Genomic DNA, 26,040 nt, shown 5'->3' on the forward strand with positions numbered 1-26,040 from the left:
TTTTGTTTATGTGTGTGTGGTGAAGGCAAGCAAAGTACCATGGCAGATGCACCATTTTTATATAGATTGTATTACCCTTCTTAATTCATGTCTGTTTATTGCTAAGACCTTAGGCATAGTCAACCAGTCCAGGATACTTTGTCTGCTGCCTTATTAGTGTGAGATTATTTCCCCCTTTAGCATTAATTAAATGAGATGCATTGATTTGTGCTGACTCTACAAAGTCCTCCATGGCTACAAGGCTTTTGCAGGGGATTAGAGAGGACTATCTGTGTGTCAGTGAATACTTTTGCAACAGCTGCTGGGAGTATCAATGTGAATCGAGGAGTTTTGTATCTAATTGCTTATCTGTGCATTAGTAAAATCTCGTCTGTTATAAGAGTCTACAGGGTCCAAGAAATCAGTTAGAACTTTCTGTATCCACTTGTATTCAGATATTTTCTTTTTCACTTTGAATACTCTAACCTGAAGTGATGCAAATTTACCATCAAAAATTAAATTAAAATTTAATTTAGAATTTCTGCTGAGCTTTTATTTTAATATAAATATATTTCCCATAGGAGATTCTAATCTAGCATGGTAGTAGGCTTAGGTTCTCAAATTGTTGTTAGGATTCTTTGCTGTTTCATAGCTTGGATCTTTCCAAAGATTTTATATATATATATATATATATATATATATATATATGCAAGATGCCATATTTGTCCTGTTGTGTATTCTCTAGAAATATGCTCCCTATTGCACTGCACCAGAAATACTAGCTTAGACCTTTGTGTTATAGTGCCTCCATATCTGCCCTGTCGACAGGACACCAGTTATGAAGCAGTCATCCATCAACCCAAAGAGCTGTAGTTAGTTCACCAGAGACAGAACTGCTGATGCAGAAGGTAGTTAAGCATTAATAATTACTCTCAGGTTTTGAGGCTTTGAAGAATATACTGGAAAAAAAAAAAAAATCTTATGGAGTTCAATCTATCTTCCCATGGCTAGGCAGAAATATTAATATTCTCAAGAAATGCATATATTCTATTGCAAGTGAAATGCAAATAATTGTATTTTTCTTTGTGCTGGAAGATGAGATCCAGGAGCTTTATATTTCCTTGGGGGGAAAAAAAAAAGTGTTAAAGAACATAAACCATTCTAACATTGCAGGTTTTTTTCTTGGAAACATAGCATGACATTTTAGTCATGAAAGCAGAAGCATAACTCTGTGAGTCCTAAGGACAAAAGAGTTCATGTAAACACTTTTTAAGATATTCTGTGTCTTCACCCTTCAACTCAAGTAGCCTGTCTGTTCTTAGATATTGGCCATGCAATTTGTGGGGAAAAACCTCATATCAACGTACTTAAACTGCTTTGTCATTAGATGAATTGTGAAGTCCATTGAAGTCCTCCGTTATAAATTATCCATCACATCTGTCAATAACTTTGTTCTAGGAGTCCAGATTTAATAACCAATTAGCAATGGGACAGTAAACATTTCCCTTTTAATGATGAGTTCAGTTCATACTCCTAGTGGTTCAAAGCCATTTGGTAAATTGTGGTTCAGTAGTAAATCTTTAATGGTAAAATAACCATGTTCTTGCTGGTAGTAGGCAACTGCCCATTTCGCAGCCTTATGAAGTTCAGCTGACAGGAGCTGAAGTAATTGAGAAACTACTGCACTGGGAAAAGGAACAGGCATTCCGGGATGGGTGTCTCTTTCTAGTACCCTTCCGGACCATGCAGGGCCAATGCTCCATAGCACATTATCCCAAGGTCTCATCCCTCCAACATCCCTCAGATGTTGTGAGGAGAAGAGCGAGCTGCAGGAAGCACACAGTGAAAGACTGTAGTCAGGAGAAGAAACAGCAGGCAAAATATGAACTACAGATGTCCAGGGAACTATCTTTAGCCGTTACAGTGTTGGTCTTCTATTTCACTGTCCCTCCCTAACCTTCACACTCTTCTTCAGCTCTTCTTAGTAGCTGCTTCACTGCTCTCATTATTTCCGTCTCTCTGCATCTGTTGTATTTCTACCTTGGTAATATCTTGCTTGTTCTTCAAAACTCAAGGCTCTAAGCATGCCGTTTACTGTAATTATATTACACAACCAGTTGTGTGATATAATTGGATGATATTCCACCATGTGGTCACCCACACATTAGAAGCCTGTTTCTTTAATAAGATTTCACACTGTCTAATGCAAGGGGCACCATTTCAAGGGTGATTAGATTAGAGTGAAAACAAGTCTGAAAACTGAAAAATGGTTTGTTCATGTCCTTTTCATGTCAGAAAACATGTATCTGCATCACTAGTCCCATTTGCATGTAATATTTCTGGTTTCTATGTTTTCTGTGTAATTTTTCTATATCATTATCTCTTCTCACTTGCTAAAATTTTTACAGCGTGGATGAAGTTTACAAATAAAAACACATAAAATATAACAAAAATAGTATAAACGGTTCAAGGTTCCTGAACATATCCTTTTTGAATTTGAGGAGTTATTGTTATGAACTTTTGGAGATTATCATCCTTAGTCACCCTAAAACATATGTTGACTTAATTCACATAAAAAGGCTTCTGAAGTGATGATATGATTCAGAGAAGCATTTTCTGAAAAGTACCATTAGATGGGTAGTAAATGGAATGGAACAAGTCATTTGGAACAAGTAGTTGTTTTTTTTTTTTTTTAATTCCATCTTCTCTCTTGGCTAGAGAAATATCTGCAAGGAATTTAAGTCTCCTTCTGCCTGGGTTTCAAGGGAGTCCAGTGGCACAGCTAAATGCTAACTAGGCTGTTGAGCAAAATAGTGAGGTGCCTGAGAGGAAAAGAATATGCCAAGGGATGAATATGCCAAAAACTTAATGTCAGGTGTAACAGGGTCATTTTCATCCTACACACTAATTACCTATAGAATCCACATCAGGGGGCAGTCTTTTTATTTTTTTTTTCCTTTGTTTTCCATTTTTATTTGTGGCAACATTCTTCATTACATTTCACTGTCTGGTCAGGAGATATCAGAGTAGGCTCTTGAGGGCATTGCATTCTGTTTCTGCTTCACCAAGATATTGCTTTTGGCAGGATGTTTATTTCTTTTCTCCTCTTTCTTTGTTTTCTCTGTCTGTGCAGTGTGTCTTTACAATTCTCTTGATGCTGTGTTCCTAGCCATTTCTTTTCCTCTTCTCTCTCTCCTTGTTTCTTCTTACCCTTTCCTCTCTTCCCCCTCAGTCTCTCTTTTGTCTTGTGTCTCCTCAGTTGTTTTGACTTCTGACTCTTTGCCATGAAAAGTAACTTCACTCATTTACTTTCTTTTCCTTCTGTTTGGAGGTGGCTGGGAAACTGTGAAACTCCGTTTTTTGGATCCCTTTATTCTGTTCACATTCTTGACCTATTTTTTATCCAGTGTTCTTAGTGTAAGTAAGTGGTTGGGAGTTTTTTATGGGAGTAACTGGTAAGTGGTTGGGAGTTTTTTATGCTTGTCTTGCATATTGCATAATAATAAATGTTTTTCTCTCTACTCTCAAAAAAATATTCCGCAATTCCAGCATCTCCAAGCCTTCCATTTCTCTTGTTCAGCTGGTTAATTTTCACATGGGGAGTTTCGGTCTTGATGCTAGCTTTTCTGAGCAAACAGGAAGAAGTGAGAGGAGAGTATCACAGGCCAAGTGTCCAAGAAATGGCATAGGAAAGAGCTATATGGTGAGCAGAACCTATTCCATGAAGCTTATAGGATCAAAGACCCAGTATAAGATTGCAGTTCAGTATTTTTCCATTATAAAGTGAGTGGGAAATGTCACTTGGCCCATTGTATTCTACCCAGAATGCATTAGCACATCAGCAAGCTTGTAGTTTTCCATGTTACAACACGAACACTATACCTGTAACATGATGCTGTTCTGGCTTTATTGCATTAAATGCTAAAGCAGTTTTAGTGCCTGACTTCGATGTAGATATTTCATAGATAACATGAAAAAAGTTGCTATAGTGATATGGTTTCATTTGATATTTTATGGAATCACTTGAACTACAGCTGAGTGTAATTAAAATGTTACCTGGGACTTCCACATAGTATCATGTATTTGATACCATGTCTGTCTAAACTTTTTGGTTAACATTCTCATATTTATTGTCCTCATTTGGTTGATCTGAAAGGAAACTAATGAAAAGAGTTTCTAATTTTTCAATTGCTGTAGTTTAGTGTGTTCCACATAGACTCCTTTTGGTAGGCTATGAAATATGTCCATGCTATACTTGTCCAAGTACCAAAATACTGTGATATCCTGGAGATAATTTTGTATGACTGGGTTAGATTGGGAAGATACCTTTGAGATTAATCAAGACAAATTTAAAATAGCTCAGAGACTTATGGAAGTCCTTAAAATAAAGTCTTCCTTAAAATAAAGTCTTCCTCAAGCAGGCCATACCAGCTGAAGTTACCTCATTAAGAATGCACAATATATTTAAGGCAGCTTGAATTTGTTTCTTCCAGACATTAATTACAGAGGCAGAAATTTAACAAATGCTAAATGACATAAGTGTGTTACAGTTGAAAGGTTTATCCGGGAAAAAAAACCAAAAACAAAAACAAAAAAAACCACGTACCCAAAATAAAACAAACTAAACAAACAAACTAAAACAAACAACCCCCCCAAAAAAAAACAAACAACAAAACCCCCAGACAAACAAACAAAAACCCCAAACAAAGCAAACAAACAAACAAAAGCCTACTTACAAGTTATATTGGAAGACATCATTTCAGAATCTCAAGCAAATTCATAAAGAGCATAATCTTCACTTAGACACTAAACACTTATTTTATTGCTTGGAGGGAACTGTTTATTTTAAATTTTTTGTTATTCTCCATTTTCATTCAGTAGTTTCTTGATTATATGAGCATATGATTTTGTGTAGTGCTGTTTGTAGTGCTTGTTAGAAGCTTCTTTCTGCTGATGATAAAGACTTTGATATTTATGCAATCTAAGTCCAATGTAGGATGAGGCTCTGTGATAGGGTGCATCTGATTTCTAAGACTCACTCAGAGATGTCAGGTAAGGTGAAATGTAATCAATTTTGCATTTACTACTGCAGGGCAGTCTGTGTCACCACCTCTGATATGCAGTGATATGATCTTCAAAAATATATTTTGTCTAACACAGTGTACCTTTCATACAGTATCATGGAGCTGATCAATCAAATGGTGAGAGATATTTAATAAACATGCTTGCAATTCAAGCTAATAACATTCTAGCCATTTTAAAGAAGACCCATTTGGTGAACAGTAGTTCCGCAGTGCTCAAATTGAGGATGTGCTCTCTACATTTATTTAACTATTTAACACTTCCAAACAAAGGAAGGCTATATAGGATAAAATAATCACCTGAATTTGACCAGAAAATATTATGAATGTTACTGTATTTTTTTTAAACCCTTCTGTTCAAATGTCTACAACAAATTAGTGGAAGCAACTAGAAATGGGTTTATAGAATTAAAATATTTTAAGTGTTTTAATTCTTTACTTACTTGTGATTGATATTGGTTGCTTTACAGAAGAGACAGAATACCTTTACTTAGAAGTATAGATTAAAAAAGCAGAGCCGCTAACATCAGTTCTGATGAAAATGATGGCGATTTCTTTCAAACAAAAATAAAATCAAGATATGTGAGAAACACTTAAAACCATGCCTAGCAAACTATGCCAATCATTTGAGAATATTACCTAAATATGTGTTAGGTTTGCAACTGTGTTCATCAAATATCTTAATTCACTTTTAACTGCACCAAGGTTTCTTTACTCTTTAAAGTGAATATTTGCCAACACTAAATACATTGCAGGTCTGACACAGGAAAGGGAAGAGTTCATATAGGCTATAAGGAATAGTTGCAGTAAAAATGAAGTAAAGGCCAGCTTTTTGTTTGAGGTCTTATAGTTTCTGTTTTAAAAATTAGCATAAATGACACATATTGTAGAGCTATGGCATATGTTGCTTTTAAAAGAAAGGCATTTTCACTCATTCAGTGAATTGAGGCCTCATGTTACTCCCTACAGACCATGTCATAGCCTTTTCCAACCTCTCAGGACCGATGACTTATCCAAAGCAAACATCTGCTTTTCCATTCAGTGCAATTATTCAGTGTGCTACTGGGGGCAGATGGTTGTTAATCGACAGATCATTAATGTGGCAGGCCACTCTCTCTTTCTAGCCTTAGAAAGGTCACAAGGTGTTAAGTTCCCTTGCTCCAGGCTGGTAAGATGCATATCTTTTGATTCAGTTGGATTTTTAATGTATAACTACAATTGAGTTACTTGTTACAGTTATGGAGGAGCTTTTAATTAAACCTTTTTTTCCTTAAAAATACATATTGATTTCACAGTGTAAGAATGGTGCAACTGAGAGATGGGTTAGCGTCAATTACACTGTAGCTGTCAGAAAGTTTGAATGCTGAAATCTGGTGACTGTGAATCCTAATCAGATAGCAGTGAGGATGCTCAGCTGCTACTCTGACACAGTCTCCAGCTATATGTGTCAATTTTCTGCAGAATTTAATTTTTCCCTAATGATGAAGAAATCTCTCTATTCACACAGTCCTGTCAAGTCAAACTTTGGACAATCTAAATGAAGCAGACGAGGGCTTCGGGGAGAAGTGGCAGAGTGACATGATGAAGAGATTTCACTTTCTTTTCCATTCATGCAGGTTATATTGAGGAAGCCTGCATTATTCCATGTCCCTCAGACTGCAAGCTCAGTGAGTGGTCCAACTGGTCTCGCTGTAGTAAATCCTGTGGGAGCGGGGTAAAGGTTCGGTCTAAATGGCTCCGTGAAAAACCCTACAATGGTGGAAGACCCTGTCCAAAGCTAGATCACGTCAATCAGGTAATTCATATTTACATTATTTATACAGCTTTTTCCATACCTCAGATAACCCTTTTAGCTGTATTGTCTACTGATGTAGAAAAACTATAAAAAACATAAGGGGCAGATGCAGATAGAAGGAAGAGCATGTGTTGACTTAGGTTTCCTCAGTGAGCTTAGGATCTGCCTTCATTAGTTCCTCATCTGCAAGAATTTAGAGCATTATCTGAAGTGCAGATTGGAGACAGTAAAACATTCTTATATGCAAATTGTGAAGACCACTTTTCTGAAGATCTTCTGTTACAAAGAGTAAAATGTCTCATTACAGATGCTCAAACTGGTAAGATTCTTAGTGTCATTCCCTGACCATCTTAGATCAGAAAGCAAGTTAAAACTCTCAAACACTCACACAGTATCATCCCAGTGGCCTTTAATGGGTTTTAGACAAGCTGGAGCTTGACCTTTCAGGTATACTTGCCCTTATACTGTGGTTCCAGTCAGGAATGCACTTCTGAAGTCCGTCTCCCAGTTGTCCCACCAGCCACCCTGGATTTTCCAGTACGAAGCAGCCTGGCTGCCCAGTCTGCATCTTCTTCAAGTGAAACTAAGCCAAAAAATGTAACCAAAGAGCACATTGGAAGTGCTTTGACCACTGATGAGCATTTAGTCTTTGGGATCAAGTTTAGCACTAGTCCAAATCAGAGCCCTGAAGCTTGTTTGCACCTGTTTGCTTGGAGAGTTTTAGAAATAAAAACCTTCCTTGTCAATTAACTTGTGCTCTTCAGAGTTGATTTATATCCATATTACTGTTTAATTTAATTTAGTCTGCAGAGGCATGTTAAACAACCACACAATCTTCTCTGTACATATTCAAAGTCTGAAAAAAAAATGTGCTGTCAATTTGCGTTAGAATAAAACTGAAGGTACTTAATATTATCCTATTGACATTTTGCTAGCACAGAGTGAAATGGCTTGTTGATCTAATTTTCTACTTTAAGGAATGTAATTAGTTCTAATTTATAAAATAATAAGTGTTAAACTGCAGCTAATAAAGTAAGTCTGTGATCTACTTTAACAAAATGCAAACTAGAATGAGGGTTGCTGGGTACGGGTCAGCATGCAAATATGCTTTAAATTAGGAGGAATGTATTTCAACAGGAGCAAAATGTAGTCTATACCGAAGTCTTTTTCCTTCTTTAATATTCATGTAGTACATAATAGGCTCGTATTTTTCTGTATCAAAGGTGATTTTGCTAGCGGTCTGTTAGGCACTTGGATGCAACACTGTTGCCCTCTACTGGTACTTTGACTTGAATTTGATTTGTTGCAATGTTACATGGTACTTGCCCAATAATAATAGATGATTCAAGATGTAATTATTGTAAAAATAAAATTGTAACATAGTACTTTTATGAGAAGGGAGCTCTAAAGGTAGGAATGTGGAAGAATATAGAGGCTGATCTTTCAATTTTAAATACATTCACTGTCAAATCAGAAACATGCAGGGAATACACATGCATTTCAATTTTGCATCAAATATTTAATCTAAATGTGATCCACAATTCATTCAACTGGAAACGTACTGACTCTTCAGAATATTTACTTCAATTATAAAATGTAATTTGTTTTATTTATGTATTTATTAACTATATATGTAACATGCTTATTTGCACATATACAAAGCACAATGGTTAGAGTGGGTCTTTGGTGTCCACAAGTATGTATAAGATGATGTACAGAGGGGCCATGCTGTAAGCTGAGATCTAGGAATTAGGAACTCTGGGGAAAGACTGCAATGTGGAAGAAAAGATGGGAAAGAGGATGCTGGCAGTCTGGTAACATGTACGTAAAAGGCTGTTGCAAAGAAGGAGGAAATAATCCATTTTCCATGGCCATCATGGATAGGATAAAAAGCAGCAGGCTTAGACTGCTGCAAGCAGATTTGGGTTAAGCCTTAGGGAAACTTTCTAATGGTAAAGCTAGTGAAACACTGAAATACAGTGCTTAAGATGTTCGTCAAGTTTTAAGAACAAGTTATTCAACATCTCACAGGGCTGACGTGTACAGCTGTATTTTGGAGGGAGACTGAACACAGTGAATGGTAGATGTCTCATTGAGTGTCTCTCCTCCTGGGCCATGCATGCCAGGGTGACTCCTGAACCATGCTCCAACTGAATGAAGCTTGCTCAGTACTCACTTCAGTAGGCTAAAAGTCTTCATAATGTAATAATAATAGTCAGTTCTATTATAAAAGCATGTCAATGGCCTTCAGAGGATTTCAAATGAAGAGACTAATCTGAGACTGTAGAGAAAATAAGGACATCCCTGTCTTCATTGGCTTCAGGCATTATTTGCCCCCTTACCCAGCAGGTGTATACAATCCTTATACCACCCAGCTGCCCTGGCCCACAGTTGTAGTTAAAAAATGCCAGTAGGGTCAAGAGAACACTACTAAGGACATGCAATGCAATACAGAATTTTCCTTTGGTTTTCTGGGAAGATATCCAATTTCTATTTTACTGGAAAGGCTGTTGAATATGTGGGGTTTATGTATTCTTCTTGTGCCAACCAGGATGAGACATATAGAGATATTTCCCTAAAATAGGGTTTCCCCTATTCTCATTTTGGAAATGCTGGACAAGAATAAATACAGTAACATTTTCCATGTGACTAAAAATTGTGCACTGAGTCCAATACCTTCCTTAAAATACATTTACAACTCCCATCTCTATGCTTGAGTTAATGCTTATGTAGTTCAAAGGTGGCCCAAATATGCTGATTCTGCTGGTCTTCTTGTACATGGGCTGATCAGCTGCATAGTGGTACACCAGACTCTATATACGTTCACTTTTCAAGTTTTTTTTGGTTTGTGTGGTTTTTTTTTGTTTGTTTTTTTTGGTTTTTTTTGACTGCTGGTATTTTGTTGCAGGTTAACTGCTAAGCTATCAAACCATCGGTCCTCTTTTTCTAGCTAACCATTTTTGCTGAAAAGAATCAAGGACTTGTTTAAGACAATGTCTTAGATTGTTGAGAAATATTAGTTGTACTGACTTGATACCCAGAATGGTATGTGAAGTTAGCTGATATAAGGTAATTTTGAGGTATGGGGCTTCAGGTAATTATGCATTATTAAAATAAGTAATGAAGGACTTAGGAAGGATGAGAAATGCCAGTTCTTTCTATTCCACTGAATCGGTTGCACTAATGCTATCAGAACAATTTCAATTAATAGAGAATTCCAGAATCCTCTCCAAAACCATTGAGGATTTTTGCTTGTTTTAGGGAAACTGGATTCCCTACTGTGTGAGGAGTTGGTGCTTGTTATAGACAAAAAAAGGAAAACAGTGTGTATTAAGAACCGAGAAAGAGGCTAGCTAATTTATAGTCTCTTCCAACTTGTTGTCATTTATAAACTGTTATTTTCTTCCAAGGGCAAATTTCTTGCAAAAATGCCCCACGACAGCAAGGGAGATCCAAGAGGAAAAATTGGATGCCTCTTGCTTGGCAAAAGTCATAGAATATTGTTTATAATAAAAGCTAAATTAATGCCATTTAAATATCTATGCTTCACTCTAATCTTTCTTTTCATCTTTGTTTTTTCTCTTGGGTTCATGAAAATACTTTCTTCAGGCTCAGGTAAGAGTTTCTAAAATAGAGAGATAACCTTAACATGTGCTTCCTGATTGTGCTCTAATGGTTATATTGTCTGTCCTTTTTTGTAATATATGTTTGAGAAAACACAGGAGATACTGTTTCAAATCTGTATTGAAGTCTAAACACAATACTAATGCTGGCACACCAATATGTTAGAGTGATTTTAATTATCCACAATGAAAAATAAAGTGAAACAGTATGTATTAGTGTAATTTACCTTGAGCTCACCTCTCTTTAGAAATACAAAAACCCTGCAACAGTGGTATGGAGTCGTTGAGGAGAGATGTGAAGGACAGAAGTAAAGTTTTAGCAGAGTTTTAGTGACATTTTTCTAAAAGATATACTCATGAGCCAGCCTAGTTACAGATTTTCATAGAATTATACAATACCTAGCTGGAAGGGACCACAAGGATCATCTGGTCCACCCTTTCTTGGCCAAGACAAGATAGAAAAGATGACCCAGCACCCTGTCCAGCTGAATCTTCAAAGTGTCAAGTGTTGGGGAATTTGTGTTAGTTGTGTTGATGTTATTAGTAGAAATGGCATAATGTGGGTTTAGTGGGAGAGCAAACTAGGGAATCTGTCATTGTACGTCTTAGCTTCTGACTTTTTATTATTTCTATATTTTTCTATCAAATATTGTATCTGTATTATTGCTATAACCTCTAATTAGGCAAGTTTACTTTTGTTATTCTTACCAAAAAGAGCATTAACCCCTTTTTTTGCATGATCACTGTTGCACATTTATCTTACTTGTGTGCAACAAATCTGACACTCAATGTGGATTCCAGGTATATGAGGTAGTCCCCTGCCACAGTGACTGCAGCCAGTACATATGGGTTACCGAGCCCTGGAGTGTCTGCAAGGTGACCAATGTGGATTTAAAAGAGAACTGTGGAGAAGGTGTTCAAACAAGGAAAGTCAGGTAAAACAGTATTGACTGTATTTAAATTTTATGTAATTCTGTGTAATGATCTTTTGAGGTCCCTTCCAATCCCAAACATACTGTGTATAGTGTTAAGTCCAGCTGAAGTATATGGGACCAGAATACTGGCTGATGTAAATTAAAATAGCTTCAGTGAGTCTAATATGATGGCTCTGTCTAGTGGTTATAGATATAGACCTTGATTCCTAGTTTATAAACTAATATATATTGTACTTATACTACTACAAACACTGCAATGTAAAATTTTAGTGTTTTTCTGAAAAATGAAATGGTCCTCTTTCTCTGTGAAACTAGTATTTTAAAAACGCTTTAAGTACCTAAGCACTTAGGAATAATAGTTACAATTATTACAGGAACAAATCGCAAAAGGGAATGAAGTGAAATAGAAAAATCCAGAAATATGTTGTTTATTGAACCTGATTTAGGCATCTTGTATGCTTGCTCATCATCCTAGAGCTCTAATCAAAGGTTAACTAAAATTAGTCTCACACAGTGCGGTACAACAGCAAGTAAAGCAGTACATGGAGTCTGGGTTGTTTGGGGGTTGGTTTGGGTTTCTTTGGTGGCTAACCACAAAGCAATATGCAAATTGATATTATACATCTGAATAATAAAGCATAATGTGAATTCAGTTTGGAGGTCCAAAATGAGAGCTTTATACAGTGAACTGCAAAATGTTCTCTTTTCCCTGCCACAAGTGTTTAGAAACTGGCATATTTACAAAGTTTTGTTCACAATAGCACTGTTTTTCAGTGTAACCACTTCAAATAGGTCAAAGTCTTAATCCTTGCTTGACCCAAGTTAGAAAGACTATGCATAACTGTTCTCACGCAGGTAGCATCTAAACAAATTCCCATAAGAATACTCTTTAAAAACTCCAGTATGAAAAATCAAAATTAATCAGTGTTTATTTTGAAAAATAGACCTTAACGCTCCAATCAAAGATAAAGACATAAAATTTTTTCAGCCCTTTAGGACTATAAACATCTAACTTTTCCGTTATTGTCATATGATGTCATTAAATTTAGTCTGATAATGTAAGATACTTGTAAAAAAAAATTATGTAGTCTAATGGAACAATTTCTGCATATTTCCCTATGTGTGAATGGCTTCCTATTGATACGAGCTTTTATCTTGCAATTCCATAAAACAGATGCAAGCCTCTTAATTTGAATGATTCTGGTCTTGTACTAGTTGGTCTTCTGTGGACAGGTAGAAGGGATACATTAACAATAGATGCCACCGTATTGGAAATACTGTGGAAGGAAGACTGTTGTCTTCAGCTCTACATAACTAAGCATATTAATTTCTCAACTGGGCCTCCAGCTGCTACTTTAATACAATGGTAATTAAAACATATCTGTGTAAATTAGGGATTAATACTAAGAATATAAAATTTTAAAAGTTTTGATATTTCTAGATTTTAAAATATCAGTTGAAACATGCACAAAATATGTCTAAACTATAGAAGATTTTCATTACTCAGGCTAACGTCAAGTTAATCACCTGCCTGGAAACTCAGCAAATTGTTGATAGGGACTGTCTAAATACTCTGCATTTTGCTATATGGCTTTCATGTGTAAAAATGGGAATTATTTTTGGCTCTTCAGCTTTTCATGGATATTCATAGATCAATACTTAGTTCTATTATTTGAGTTATTTCATTATTGTTATGTGCTGACAAAATGCTAAAATACTTCAGAATGCTGTGGAATACAGTTACTGTACAAAATCCATGGCAAACGCAGTTTATGTGCAGCCCTTTTTTCCAGGTGCATGCTGAACACTGTGGATGGTCCTTCTGACACTGTAGAGGACTATCTGTGTGATCCTGAAGAGATGCCACTTGGTGCTAGAAAATGCACATTACCATGTCCTGAGGACTGTGTTATTTCTGAATGGGGAGCGTGGTCTCGATGTTCTTTGGTAAGAAGTAGAAGTATACTGAAATGTAACAGTTATGGTTTTAGGAGGATACTTTTAAAATCTGTACATGATGTATTGTGCAAAGATGCTGAATTGAGCAGTGATTATACATGTAAATATCTATCTTCCTGTCATCTTTAGGGTCTTTGATAGCTGGTTGCAAATAACGTGTGCCACTATTTTCCATTAAGTGAGATTGTTCCAAAACATAAAATATAATATCCCCAGTGGTCATTCTTAGGTGTGGTCTTGGTTCTGTGTGGTGGAATAGCTTTGGCATTGGACTGTGAGCCCATCTTTGACACCAGCTGTGAGCCTCTCCATAGGAGTGCAGTCACTGCACTAAAAATGTCACTATCCTGTAACAAGCAAAGTCTGTAGGTCAAGAGCTTTCCTGCCATCAATTTCAAAAAAGAATGCCAGAAAAAACAAATCAAATATAAAAAGTGTTTCAGGACCACTGAGTATTCAGGCTCTGGTGCACCACATTTGGAAAATGAGCATCTCAATATCCAGTTTGAGAGTGAAATAGTTCCAAAGCACTGGTACTGAAATATGAACTGGTTAGGAAAGTCCTGAGGTGTCACCAAGTTAGAGGATATTTCACCTTGGGTAGCTGTTGTGTTAAAGGGTTTAATTTGGCAGAAACTAAACCCCCTTGCATTCCAGCTTGTGTTCAGTATATTACTGGGGGCTGGGGGTGGCTGAGCTTAGCTTCTGAGTGATGTCCAATTATACCCAAAATGATCTCAAGTCAGCACTACAGGTCTGATCATGCTCAACAGCCAATCTGGCATTATGCTGAATTCACATGATTATTGATTCACCAATAGTGCAGGGTTGGGTTGTGGTCATGGAATTTACACACTTGCACATATTCAAGAATAGTGTAATATGTACTATAAATGTGAGTGCATACAATGTGAGATTCTCTTTACTAGATCCACAGATATTGAGATTTATTAAAGCAACAGGTACAAGTTCTTTTAGATATCTGGTGATAAAATACTGTCTGAAAATACACTTCAGTTGCAAAAATACACCTTACTTGCAAAGATACACATTGGTATCAAGTACATGTATTTTAAGATGACTATATAGTGCTACTAATGTGATTACAAATACAAGCTTGAAGTCTAAGTTTCCTGGGGAAACGCTTGGTATAATCAAGATGCAAATCTTACTCAAAAGCATCTCTTTGGGGGGAAAGATAGGTTCTGCCTGTCAACTGATCCCAGAAGTCTGTGATGCTCTTTCCTTGACTTCTCAGTGATGGTGTCTTCCCTAACTTTCCCCTGTTGTTAGGGTATTTTATACTATCTTCTACATTTAGGTGGAATTTGAGTGAGCCTAGTGATACATACCTTTGTTATTGATTGGTGTAAAGTTCTCTCAATTTAATTTTAAAGGTATAGACCTAAAACAATTCAGAGAGCATGCTTGAGGGAGAATAGAGGCATGGTGGAGGCAGGGAGCTTTTGGGATAGATGTATGTTTTGGTTTTATAATGAGATTATAATCAGCAAAGTTCATCCACAGGGCAGATTTTGCCACAACTACTAGTTCAGCAACTAGCATTTTGGATGGAATGGAATATTATCTCTTTGTTGACAGCAACTATGTACACAGAACCATCTAGTTCAGGTACCTGCCTCATACACAGGGTCTGGCTACAGTATCTCCACACTGTTCCATTCTCCTGCACCTTTGATATTTAGTTTCAATAATTTCACCCCTCCATAAATATTCCACAGTAGTAACAAGGTGAAAGAATGGATTAAATTATCTTTGAAATAACATGAAGATGATTTCTCTGATGCAACAGCATGATCCTGTTACATTACATTTGTGGATTTTTAAGGGATTACTTGAAAGGTTGTTGTAATGTGTCATGAAAAAGTATGAGGGTGACAAAATATCAAAGCTGTTTCCAATCTCTCTTTCAAGCCATGCAATGGAAGTGGTGTCCGTGAAAGGTCAGCTGAAGCCCTGAGACAACCAGAAGATGGAAAGTCTTGTCCTGCTGCCATCGAGACAGAAGTCTGCACTTTGAACAAAAACTGCTACCACTATGACTACAATGTGACAGGTATTTGTGCTTTAGTGACAGCCTGAGCTTACTTCCATTCATGTTACAGGACAGGTTTTTCAGCTTTCTGTTCTTATCCAGAGAGAGCTGTGGAGGTTGTACTGAAAACTGATTCAGGTAATTTGATCCAGATAAAACATTACTGGAGGCTTTGCAACTTGGGTGAAGCATGCATACTGTAACTCCAGGAAATGTATTTCTCCTATAATTTTGTGTTTTGCTCAAAATCAGTGCAGATGAAAACAAATATGAGCTTTTATGGGAGGCATCATGGCACTCACAACTTGCAGTAACAGTCACTGTTTCCAAAAATGTGTAGGAGCTGGGCTTCATGAGCTCTTGCATATGTAAAAGTTGTTTGTGAGGATTATTTTAGGGCATCAGAATTAGAATTAGGTGGGAGACTGGATCATTATAAGTTTCATCTAAAATGTCTGCTACGCTAATGAATTCCTTACTTCCAGACTGGAGCACATGTCAGCTCAGTGAGAAGGCTGTCTGTGGTAATGGAATCAAAACACGGATGCTTGATTGTGTTCGCAGTGATGGCAAATCAGTTGACCTGAAGTACTGTGAAGAGGTGAGTGGGTACCTGTGAGTAAGCTCCCTTCTAATGGTGATAATTAGTACTGAGCCAGCTGAGCTATGCGGCATATAACCCATCTTCACCAGATGTTTTGCAACATTATTCATGGATTGTTAAGTACCCCTGAAATGAACTGTGCCGTCAACGGTGATTTTAATACAATTTCCTTCGGTTAACTTTTAAGTGCCTCCGTGAACATATGCTAATTATTACGTCCTGAAGGAAATGGCTTAGAAACAATAATTGATAAAGTAGAATAAAGGTAATAAATCTTAATCAGAACACCAATCATCATTCTAATTTGATACGATTTCTGCATCGAGCCTTGGACAGCTGCCAGTATCAATCATTTACTCAATGTGTTGGAAAATATTTCTCATGTGCCATTCTGCAGCTACGTTGAATGCTAACGTCTTGTATACAGCTGTGCATTGCAAAAGGTACCCAGGCCTGTTTAAAAAAATATGTAGCATGAATGCAATATTAAATAGGAGCATATATGGAGAACTAACCAGCAGACAGAAGCCCTACATTTTTAAAGAGCCATTTTGCAAATGTATGAACTAACTTCAAATTTGACAGCACTAGTTTTCTGACATTTTGTGAGTTGGTCTAAACGTTTCCAATTGCATGGAGGTAGTAATGTAAACAAAAATGGGAATGCAACACAAGTGATGCTGTGTGATAGAATCATAGTACTGTTTAGGTTGGAAAAGACCTTTTAAGATGATCAAGTCCAACCATTAACCTAACACTGCCAAGTCTACCAATAAATCAGGTCCTAAGCACCACATCTACGCATCTTTTACATACCTCCAGGAATGGTGACTCAACCACTTCCCCGAGCAGCCTGTTCCAATGCTTGACAACCCTTTCAGTGAAGAAATTTTTTCTAATATCCAATCTAAACCTCCCCTGGCACAACTTGAGGCCACTTCCTCTTGTCCTATCACTTGTTGCTTGGGAAAAGAGACCAACACCCTCCATGCTACAACCTCCTTTCAGGTAGTTTTAGAGAATAATAAGGTCTCCCCTCAGCCTTCTTTTCTCCAGGCTAAACAGCCCCAGTTCACTCAGCCGCTCTTCATAAGACTTGTGCTCCAGACCCTTCACTAGCTTCATTGCTCTTCTTTGCACACGCTCCAGTACCTCAATGTCTTTCTTGTAGTGAGGGGCCCAAAAACTGTTACATTAAGGGCAATCCTACATGCGTTTCTGATGGAAAGTAACTGAACTTCTTTCAGTTGCCATTCCAGCACCACCTTGACATCAGAAACAAAATCACTTGCAATGGGTAGCTCCACAAGCAGCTTTGGTACCAACATCTTTTCTATTGAACCTTCCTGTTTAGTAGCTGCTCTTCAGGATGTGCCCATAGAGAAGAGTCTCTTCAGGAGCGGGAGGAATCAGGAAACCTGTCATGTACATTGGACAATGCTTTTGTAATTGTGTATCTGACCTACATAGGCTTGTCCAACCCACTCTGACATCCTGGATTCTTGAATCCATAAAATCTTAGCAAAGGCAGGAGGTTTCTGCTGAGGCTGGAACCCTACTTTTGTTCCAGGTTTCTCCTTCACATATAGCTCTTGGGATTATATTCAAATCTAATAATTTGATCATTTATGTCTCAGGAAAAGACTCAGGATCTGGCTACCCACCAGCAAGTTTCTGTGAAGTTAATAAGGGAACACATTAATGCAATCTGTTAATGTTTTAATATGTTAATAGAAAAAAAAAAATTGGCTTTTGGCTTGTAAGAGACTGCAATATTGATTAATTCATACCAATACACGATAGAAAATATCCATCCACGTGAATATTTCAAGGGAGGAAAATATGCTTTATTAGATATTAAGGGGAAAAATAATTCTTCTAACATAAAGCCAAGAAATTATTCCTGTTGTTAACCAAAGATTTTGAGCAACATTTAGAACAAATGATTACATTTTACACTGAAATCTCATTGCAGAAAACATCTGGAGCTTTCTTGCATTTAAGAAATGAAACTTTATTACTCAGATAAATAATTAGGACAACAATAAAATATTTCAAAAGCTACTTGCTGTAAATGACTGGCCAACAGACGTCACTGCAGTGAGGTCCTGGCTTTATCAGCAACCACTGTTATAGGGTCTTATTTGCCCTTTTGGTTTGTTAGACGATATAGAGGTACATCTTCCAGTAGAAAGCTCTGATCCACTCCCCAGTCATACTGTTAAGACTATTTGTTGCATTATGGATGTGTAAGCAGCAGTGTGACAAGGTCAAAGGCTGATCCAATAACTGTGAGGAGTAAAACCTGTTAACCTGATTAACAAGAAAGCCAGGCTGTCCAGATCTTACCAGACCCTTCACTCTGAAGATGTGAAAGCAAACTCTGTGACCTTCCAAGTCACGAGAGGAAAGTATTCAAGAAATTACCAAAATGTGAATACATACTATGCACTTCTTACTAATCTAATCACAGGTAATCCTTCAGGGTGTTTTGGTTTGGGTTTGAGGTTTTGCGTTTTTTTTTTCTCTTTTTATCCCCTTGTTTGTTTGTTTGTTTGGGGTTTTTTGTTTGCTTGGGTCTGGGTTTGTTTGTTTGGTTTTAACTTGTGTTTTTGCATTATAAGGGCAGTGCAGAAAGATTAATTGAAGTTCAAAACAGAGTGCACGTGGTTAGAAAAGTTGATAGTAAGAGAAAGATGAAATAATTTTGTAGCTAATGGAATTCCCCCTGCACGATCATAAGATGGATGAATAAAGCAAAAATTTTGTTTAATTTATGTGTAGATACATTTACAGAATTATGATTCTCATTATTGTATGCAAAGAAGAGCGATCAGAAGAGCTAAATCTATCCTGATCCCTGAGAAAGGAAGGCATCTGACTGCAGTGTCTGAGTTCCTATATATAATATGTGATTCAAGAAACATATAAAAGCTATATATTAAAAAAATCCCTTCACTCTGTCTTTTGACTATCACCATGTATAAGCACCATTTATTTTGAGCCCCCGTGTTCTGCTTTAATAATGCATCCATATGATCTTGTGTTTGTTTCAGTCAATCAGCTAAAGAAGCTAGGCAGTCATCCTGATTACTGCCAGGATAAATCAATTTCTAGAGCTTATTTCCAAGGCCTCATTATGTTAACATAGTTCCTTTCAAACTCTCAGGGCACAGTAATACTGGATTACTTGGTCTCTAACTCTACAAAATTAGCACATCACAAGAACTTGGCTCATCTTTTCCTTCAGTATTTGTAAATCAAATCACCTAAAGCAAGCTGGTCCTGGTCATATTCATATTTATGGGCTTGGTTTTTATTCATTTACCTTCACTTAAAGATCAGAAAAGCCTAGAAACCAGCAGTTTTGTCTGCATTAGAAAGCAAACTTTTCTGTTTTATTGGCAAATAGTCTGCTTGTCAGATTACATGATTAACCTCCAGCAGAGGTTAATCTGTGGTGCCAAACATTCCTTTCAGCAAATACAGATACTTTTTGTGGATCACAGGGTTTATGGAGCAGGTTGGTCTGGCAGCCGCCTGCCCCTGATGTGTGTGACCAGGAATACAGGGCACCCAGTGATAGCTTTTGGTGTAACTCCTCCAGTACTTGTCATTCTCGAATCAGAAACCACACCTTATCCACAACAAAGGCTCTTTAAGGTGCGGGAAATAATGTGTAATTAATATAAAACTGCAACCTGCCAATTGTTCCCTAAATCTATTTCAACAGCACTTCAGTATCTAAGACATGTAAATGGCAGATCACTGTGGGTAATCTGGCCTTCAGCTTTCTCCTGTTCACCTTTAATATCTCTCTTGGGCTTTTCCTTCTGTAGCTGCCAAAGTCCAGCTGAGAAGGCCAGTCTTGAAAGAGAGCAGTCGTGTTTCTATAATTAGCAGGAATCAATTCAGCAGGCTTTAAAGCCTTTGCTCAGAAGATTTGACCCAAATATAGACTTTAAAGAAGGTTCTCTGGTTTCCTAATTATCCAAATTCCAGATTATCCAAAGGTTTCAGGTGTTACCTGTGTGTGATAGCTGGATAATCAAGGTTATACTGTGCCTCAGAGAAAAGCCAAGAACTCGTTCTTTGATGTATAAAACAGAACAGAGGTCTAAAACCTCATTTGTCTCAATAAATGGTACTGCAAATACAGATTTAAGACTTGGTGAGTCTATCAGGGTGAGACATTTCCAGTACTGGTAGTAGCTTATTTATGGAGGACATGTTAATGTTGCGCCTAATTATTGCTCTATGCTAGCATTTAGTAGGAAATATTGTTTTTATTTCCTTTTTAAAGTCTTAACTGCTGGTTTTATGTCATTAACATTTCCATTCATTAAAATTAATAGGTTTTGAAACATCTAGTTTGCCTTAAAAAAAAAAAAATAATCACAACCTCCTGGGATTCTGAAAGGCCTCGATGATTAAGGTTCTGTTGAGGGCCAATGAAGAAGACTGTTTTATGCTGAGAAGCTGCAAATCAGTTCTTATTGGCAGGATTGATTTTCTTTCACATTTTATGTCATAAACACTATAATCGACCTATTGTTTTAACTCATTCTGATGTTTTACAGACTGGAGGGATTATTATTGTCATGCTAATATTTGTGCCATCAGTAGTATTCCACCCTGCATCATATATTCTCATGTGTTAGTGAGAATATTTCTTTTCTTCCTTGAATGGGAAAGTCTGGAGCATGGGAGTTTATAAGAACATAGAAATGGGTTTACAGGATTAGACCAAAGGACAATGTAGCCACTGTGCCATCTCCAAGCATGGTCATAAAACTTGTCCTTCACTGTGCAGGTTCTATCATTTTATAGTGTTAGGCTGACTCCTGCCCAGAGAACAGCTCAGCACAGAATGTATTTTTGGGAAGACACAGGAGTCTGGCTATTTTCTGTGTCCCACTTCTCTCATACTCCTCCAGCATTTGGAGCTTTTGTTTTAGGGATGTTAGAGGATTCTGCATTTTGCAAAGGTTTCCAGAAAACACGCAAAGCTCTACTTCTTTTAGAACAAACCATTGTCAATGCCATGTCAATATTTTTGCATACAGTAGATTGGATAGCATAACATATATAATAAACTTATATACCACATTAGGAGAAAAATGAGAGAGACATAAGCAGACGCTTAAGGAAGAGTAAGGAGAACAGACATACATGAGTATCCATCTACTCCTCTCACAGCTGCCACCTGTTTTCAGCTCTTTGATTGCATTTGATCAATGGGGTTTCTGTGTGTTTTAATATTCAGATTTCTCTTCCATTAACTAATTCAGACTCTCTGGAGCTTCTGTAAACTTTTAGCATCCACAACAACTTCTGACACATAAATTGACTATCCAGTGCATGTTCATCCTTCTCCTTTTGTTAGTTTTGAACCTGGCTCCTAGCATCACTTGAATTCAGCTGTTAATAGCTGTTGATAGTTCAGCATTTGTATATTCCTATTTGGAAATATTTTATTGCTACTTCATAAATCACTTTGTCCTTCACCTGTTGTATAAAGTGATACTGTAGAGCTGAAGTCCTCCATTTATAGACTCTAATTTAGAAAATAATTGATGAAAATAGGATTTAAACATGTATTTGTAAATCAATATATGTGTTAGGACTGCCTTGAAGTGAGATTTTTAAATGTTCTAAGTATTTTATCTTTTATTTAATAATGATTTCATGCTTTCTTAAAGCTTTAGCTGTCTCAGATTCACCGTATCCAAATGCGTAGCCTGCAACAGTGACACAGACTGAGTGTTATGTGCTGACCATTGAACATTTACTTTTAGCTTGGTCTGGAGAAGACATGGCAAATGAATACATCCTGTGTGGTGGAGTGTCCTGTGAACTGTCAGCTCTCTGACTGGTCCCCTTGGTCTGAGTGCTCTCAAACATGTGGCCTTACAGGTTAGTAATATCTCCTTTTGCAGAACTAGTAAATGTAACTAGCTAGGGAGAGTGATGAGGATCTAAATCAGCCTTGTTCATGGAAATAATATGCTACAGTGAGACTGTACTCACTGAAGATAAGGAGAAGTTGGCCCAGAATAGTTTCTGACTCTGGGAACAAAGTGAGATATGATGAATGATATATTGAGACAAAGATGAACACTGATTTGAATATTTCTTTTTCAGCAGGTGGGGGGAAGGAGGGAAGAATTTCTTCCTAAGTTTCATTAAGAGTGAGTTTAGAACAACTAAACTTGTAGAACATCACAGTGATTAAAACAAATTTACTCTCTGCAAAATTCTGTGTTTTTAAACACAGAATAAAGGCAGGGGGACATGCTACTTTCACTGTGATCACATTAACTTGTTTTTTACAAAATGTTGCTAAACACTGAGTGTTTTTAAATCAGATCTCAGTGAATGGATAGCAAAGCCATATTCTAGTTATAGGGGAACTCTTGTTATGTATTTGTACTAATATGTCTCAGAAGAAGAGCCTGAAAGTACTGTTGTGGCAGGCAACTAAAGTGTACAAACTACTGAAAGTCAATGAAGCCTCTTCATTCTCCAATCATGTCTGGAATACGTCACTACAGATATTGAATGTCTAGCAGTGTATGGAAACCACTTTCAACTGCTGGGCTCATCTTTTTGTGCTCCTTGGGGAGCACACTACAGGGAAAAAGTCTAGGCAAAAACATCTGAAAGCTCTGAGGACCTCAGGATCTGAACAGAAAGACCTGTGGATTTTTGAAATACTACAGTTAATAATTTGATACTGTAGTATCTAATAATGTAAGGTTTCAGTTCTTGACATTACTTCTCAAGCATGTCTTCTACCCCCAAATAATCTACACTTCTATCTTCAAAATAACCCTTATAGAGTAAGAATGGAACTGACAGCTCTATCGAAGGCTTTTATATGTTGACAGAATTTCCTTTACAAGCTCCTGTTTATATACAAGAACTCAACAATTGACCTGATATTTCTCCAAGTGAGAATTATTGTTGCTATGCTTTTTGAAAATGTGGATGTGGGTCACTATCTGAAATCCCTGTGCTTTACAAGTATAAAATTTATTTGTAGAAGTAAAATAAATAAATAGTAATGTAAAACAGCTTTCAAATTTTCAGTGTTTTTAACAGATGATGGCAACCTCATATGTAATTCTTGAAGCTATAATTTTCCTGTTAGTCAGGAAGTAAGAAATAATTGCTTTTTTCAATAAGTGATAACCATCTAATAAACCCAGTGACCACAAAGCTGAATCACTCTTATGCACCCACGCAAATATCCATAAAGTTTAGGAAGAATACTGTATGCAAGAATTCTGCTCATTGCTCATCTTCAGCTTTTTTCTTCAGTATTTTTCAATATTTTTTTTTCTCCTGTGACATGTCAGTTGGAGCAGCTGTGAATCCAAGAATGATGAGGCTCCACTTGATGAATATCCTTCTAGCTAGCGGCAGTGAACACAGATGTCTAGGAGACTGATATAGTTCTGCTATTGCATCGTGGCTTGTGTAGCTTGCTCTCAGCAAAAGATTTGTGCCATGATCATAAGGCTGTTCAATTCCAGATGCCTCAGTCTGAAGTGTGGAGTTCAAGATGAATTGTTTTGGCCTGCTAACCCTGGTTTCTATGTACATAAATCTATGTGATTCCTTAGTTTTTTATAAGCCTTAGTAAACAAATTTAAATATATACATCTTACTTCAGACTTGGTTCATGTCTTTATCTATATACATATTAAAATACCACAGCTGTGTTGTTTTTGTGGAAACACTTGTGAGGTGCCAAGTCTAGAGCAGCCACTATAGCATTACTTCTAGCACACAAAAATTGTTTTTGTTATATGCCATGACCTCTCTGAAATGGTCTAATATTCACTGCAAGATGAAAGAAGCAAGAGTTGTAAAAGGATAAAAATGTCTTCCCCTTTCTGTTTATATAAGTATTTGAAATAGAACCTGTATCTCAATGACACTGGATAGCGTGCTATTCATGGTTGAAGACAAGATTAATGTTGGATAAGCCTGTTGTATTTTAATTTTCTGAGTGAAGAATCCTCCATGCCCTTCAAAATCTGCATGTCACATTATCCAGACAGACAGTGAGAGAAAATTGCAAGCTGTTCCTGGTTGTGGGCATCAGGCAATCATGGGACACATGATTGTGTATTAACTCAGGGAAGAAGAGATAGATGAGTTGTTTCTTTCTAGCAGCAAACTCCAGATGAGGAGCCAGTATCACCAGTGAAGTGCCACAAATATGTCACATTCAGAAAAAATATTTTTCCCCAGGCTTCTGAACTATGAAATTGATACTTTTTGTTTGCCGTTACAGGAACAATCTGAAATCCTAATCAGACACCCTCCTGCACTTCTTGCAGTACAAATGATACAATATAAAGTGTCTGACTTGTCTGGTTTAGGGATTTACATTTTCCAGGAGCCAACAGACCAACTATTTTACAATCCAACTTGTGAAATGTGAAAAAATACTTTATTCAAACACAATGCTCTTCACCAAAGTAGAAGGATTTTGAGGAGTAAATCAGTCTAACCACTTTGTTGTTAGTTATATTGCTGTTTCTCATTAATAGGAAAAATGATCCGAAGAAGGACCATAAATCAGCCATTTCAGGGTGATGGGAGACCCTGTCCTTCTCAGATGGAGCAATTCAAACCCTGTCCAGTAAAACCTTGTTATCGATGGCAATATGGTCAATGGTCTGCATGCAAAGTAGAGGTAAAAGCCATATGGGACTTTGGCATTACAGAGCTTGCATATCTAGGCATATTTGTGATATGTTCTGACACATGCTTCATAACACTGTAAACAATTTTTTTCCACCCCTCTTATACAAAAACTAAAGATTTATTCTTAGAGTTCGTATTTGTCAACAGTTATAAAAATGTCCTACAGATATTCAAAGTATAAATGTAAACTTTGCTACCTGAGCAGCATCTTTGCTAATAATTTAAATCTTTCTGTTGTAAAAGAATATCTGAGGAAATAGATTGGCATTCTAGAAGAAATCTCCACATGAGATACTGCTGTGTTTGCATTTTAAAGGCATAATAGCTTTATACTTTAAGAAACAGTAGTAGCAGCCAGCAGAGTTTTGGAGAGTTTGGGGTTTGTTTTTATTGATTGTTTCAGAAGTAGAGAACAAAGTTGTGGGTTTTGTTTTTTGTTTTCTCCCTGCTGGAATGAATATGTAGTTAAGCAAAAAATAATAGGAGAGTGACATGTAGCTCGGATTTAGTCTTTTGGAGCTTATGTCCAGCATTCATGTATGTCCTCCTTCCCCAGGATGCTCAATGTGGAGAGGGAACACGAGTGAGGAACATTTCCTGTGTGGTTTTTGATGGAACCACTGAAGATGTTGGCAAAGTAGTAGATGAGGAATTTTGTGGAGAAATAGAGCCTGTTATAGATGGCAATAAGAAGATGATACTTGAGGAAACCTGCACTGTCCCTTGTCCAGGTAACAAAGCTATTCCAAATAAATGTTGCATTTCAAGATTGGTTGGGTATCATTACAGTTATCAGTGCCTAGCATTAACCACAGGCAATTAAATCTTTTTCACATGCTTTACTGATTAGATTCATCCATCAAATGACCAACAGAGTTACTTTCTGGTAGTGGCTTCATGACAACAAATCAATTAGGAAAAATACCAGGTTTAAAATTTTATAAAAAAATATGTCTTGGTCTCATGTTGTACCTAATAAGAATAAAATTTTTCACAAAGTCTTTTGAAATAAAACCTGTGTTTAACTTTACACGAAAGAGTTTTATTTTACAGTTAGATATTTGTCTTAAGCGCTTAGATCATGTAACAGCTATATTAGTACTTTTAACAGTGGCTGAGTACTTGATGCCTTTTACAGGAGTCTAAGGACGCTAAGCTAGGGAGCCTTATTTTTTTGCTTAATGGGACTATTCCAAATGAAACTAATATTTTGGTGTCTGAGAAAATTTGAATGTTTCTAGCTGTTTAACTTGCTGAATGTGACATGCAATGCACTATCATTGCCCT

The 26,040-nt window shown here is 36.9% G+C and overlaps 1 protein-coding gene across 1 annotated transcript in view; it reads left to right on the top strand.

Annotated features, from left to right (window-relative positions):
* Positions 1–26,040, top strand: part of THSD7A (thrombospondin type 1 domain containing 7A) — a 195,306-nt gene that overhangs the window by 157,428 nt on the left and 11,838 nt on the right. Inside the window, exons 15-22 of the mRNA XM_082045561.1 lie at positions 6,677–6,855; positions 11,280–11,413; positions 13,207–13,360; positions 15,308–15,449; positions 15,914–16,029; positions 21,831–21,948; positions 24,597–24,742; positions 25,310–25,484. Of these exons, the coding sequence (XP_081901687.1) occupies positions 6,677–6,855; positions 11,280–11,413; positions 13,207–13,360; positions 15,308–15,449; positions 15,914–16,029; positions 21,831–21,948; positions 24,597–24,742; positions 25,310–25,484 (1,164 nt within the window). The remainder of the gene's footprint in view (positions 1–6,676; positions 6,856–11,279; positions 11,414–13,206; positions 13,361–15,307; positions 15,450–15,913; positions 16,030–21,830; positions 21,949–24,596; positions 24,743–25,309; positions 25,485–26,040) is intronic.

The sequence above is a fragment of the Streptopelia decaocto genome, assembly GCF_964273445.1.
Source record: "Streptopelia decaocto genome assembly, chromosome: 2".
Lineage (NCBI taxonomy): Eukaryota > Metazoa > Chordata > Aves > Columbiformes > Columbidae > Streptopelia > Streptopelia decaocto.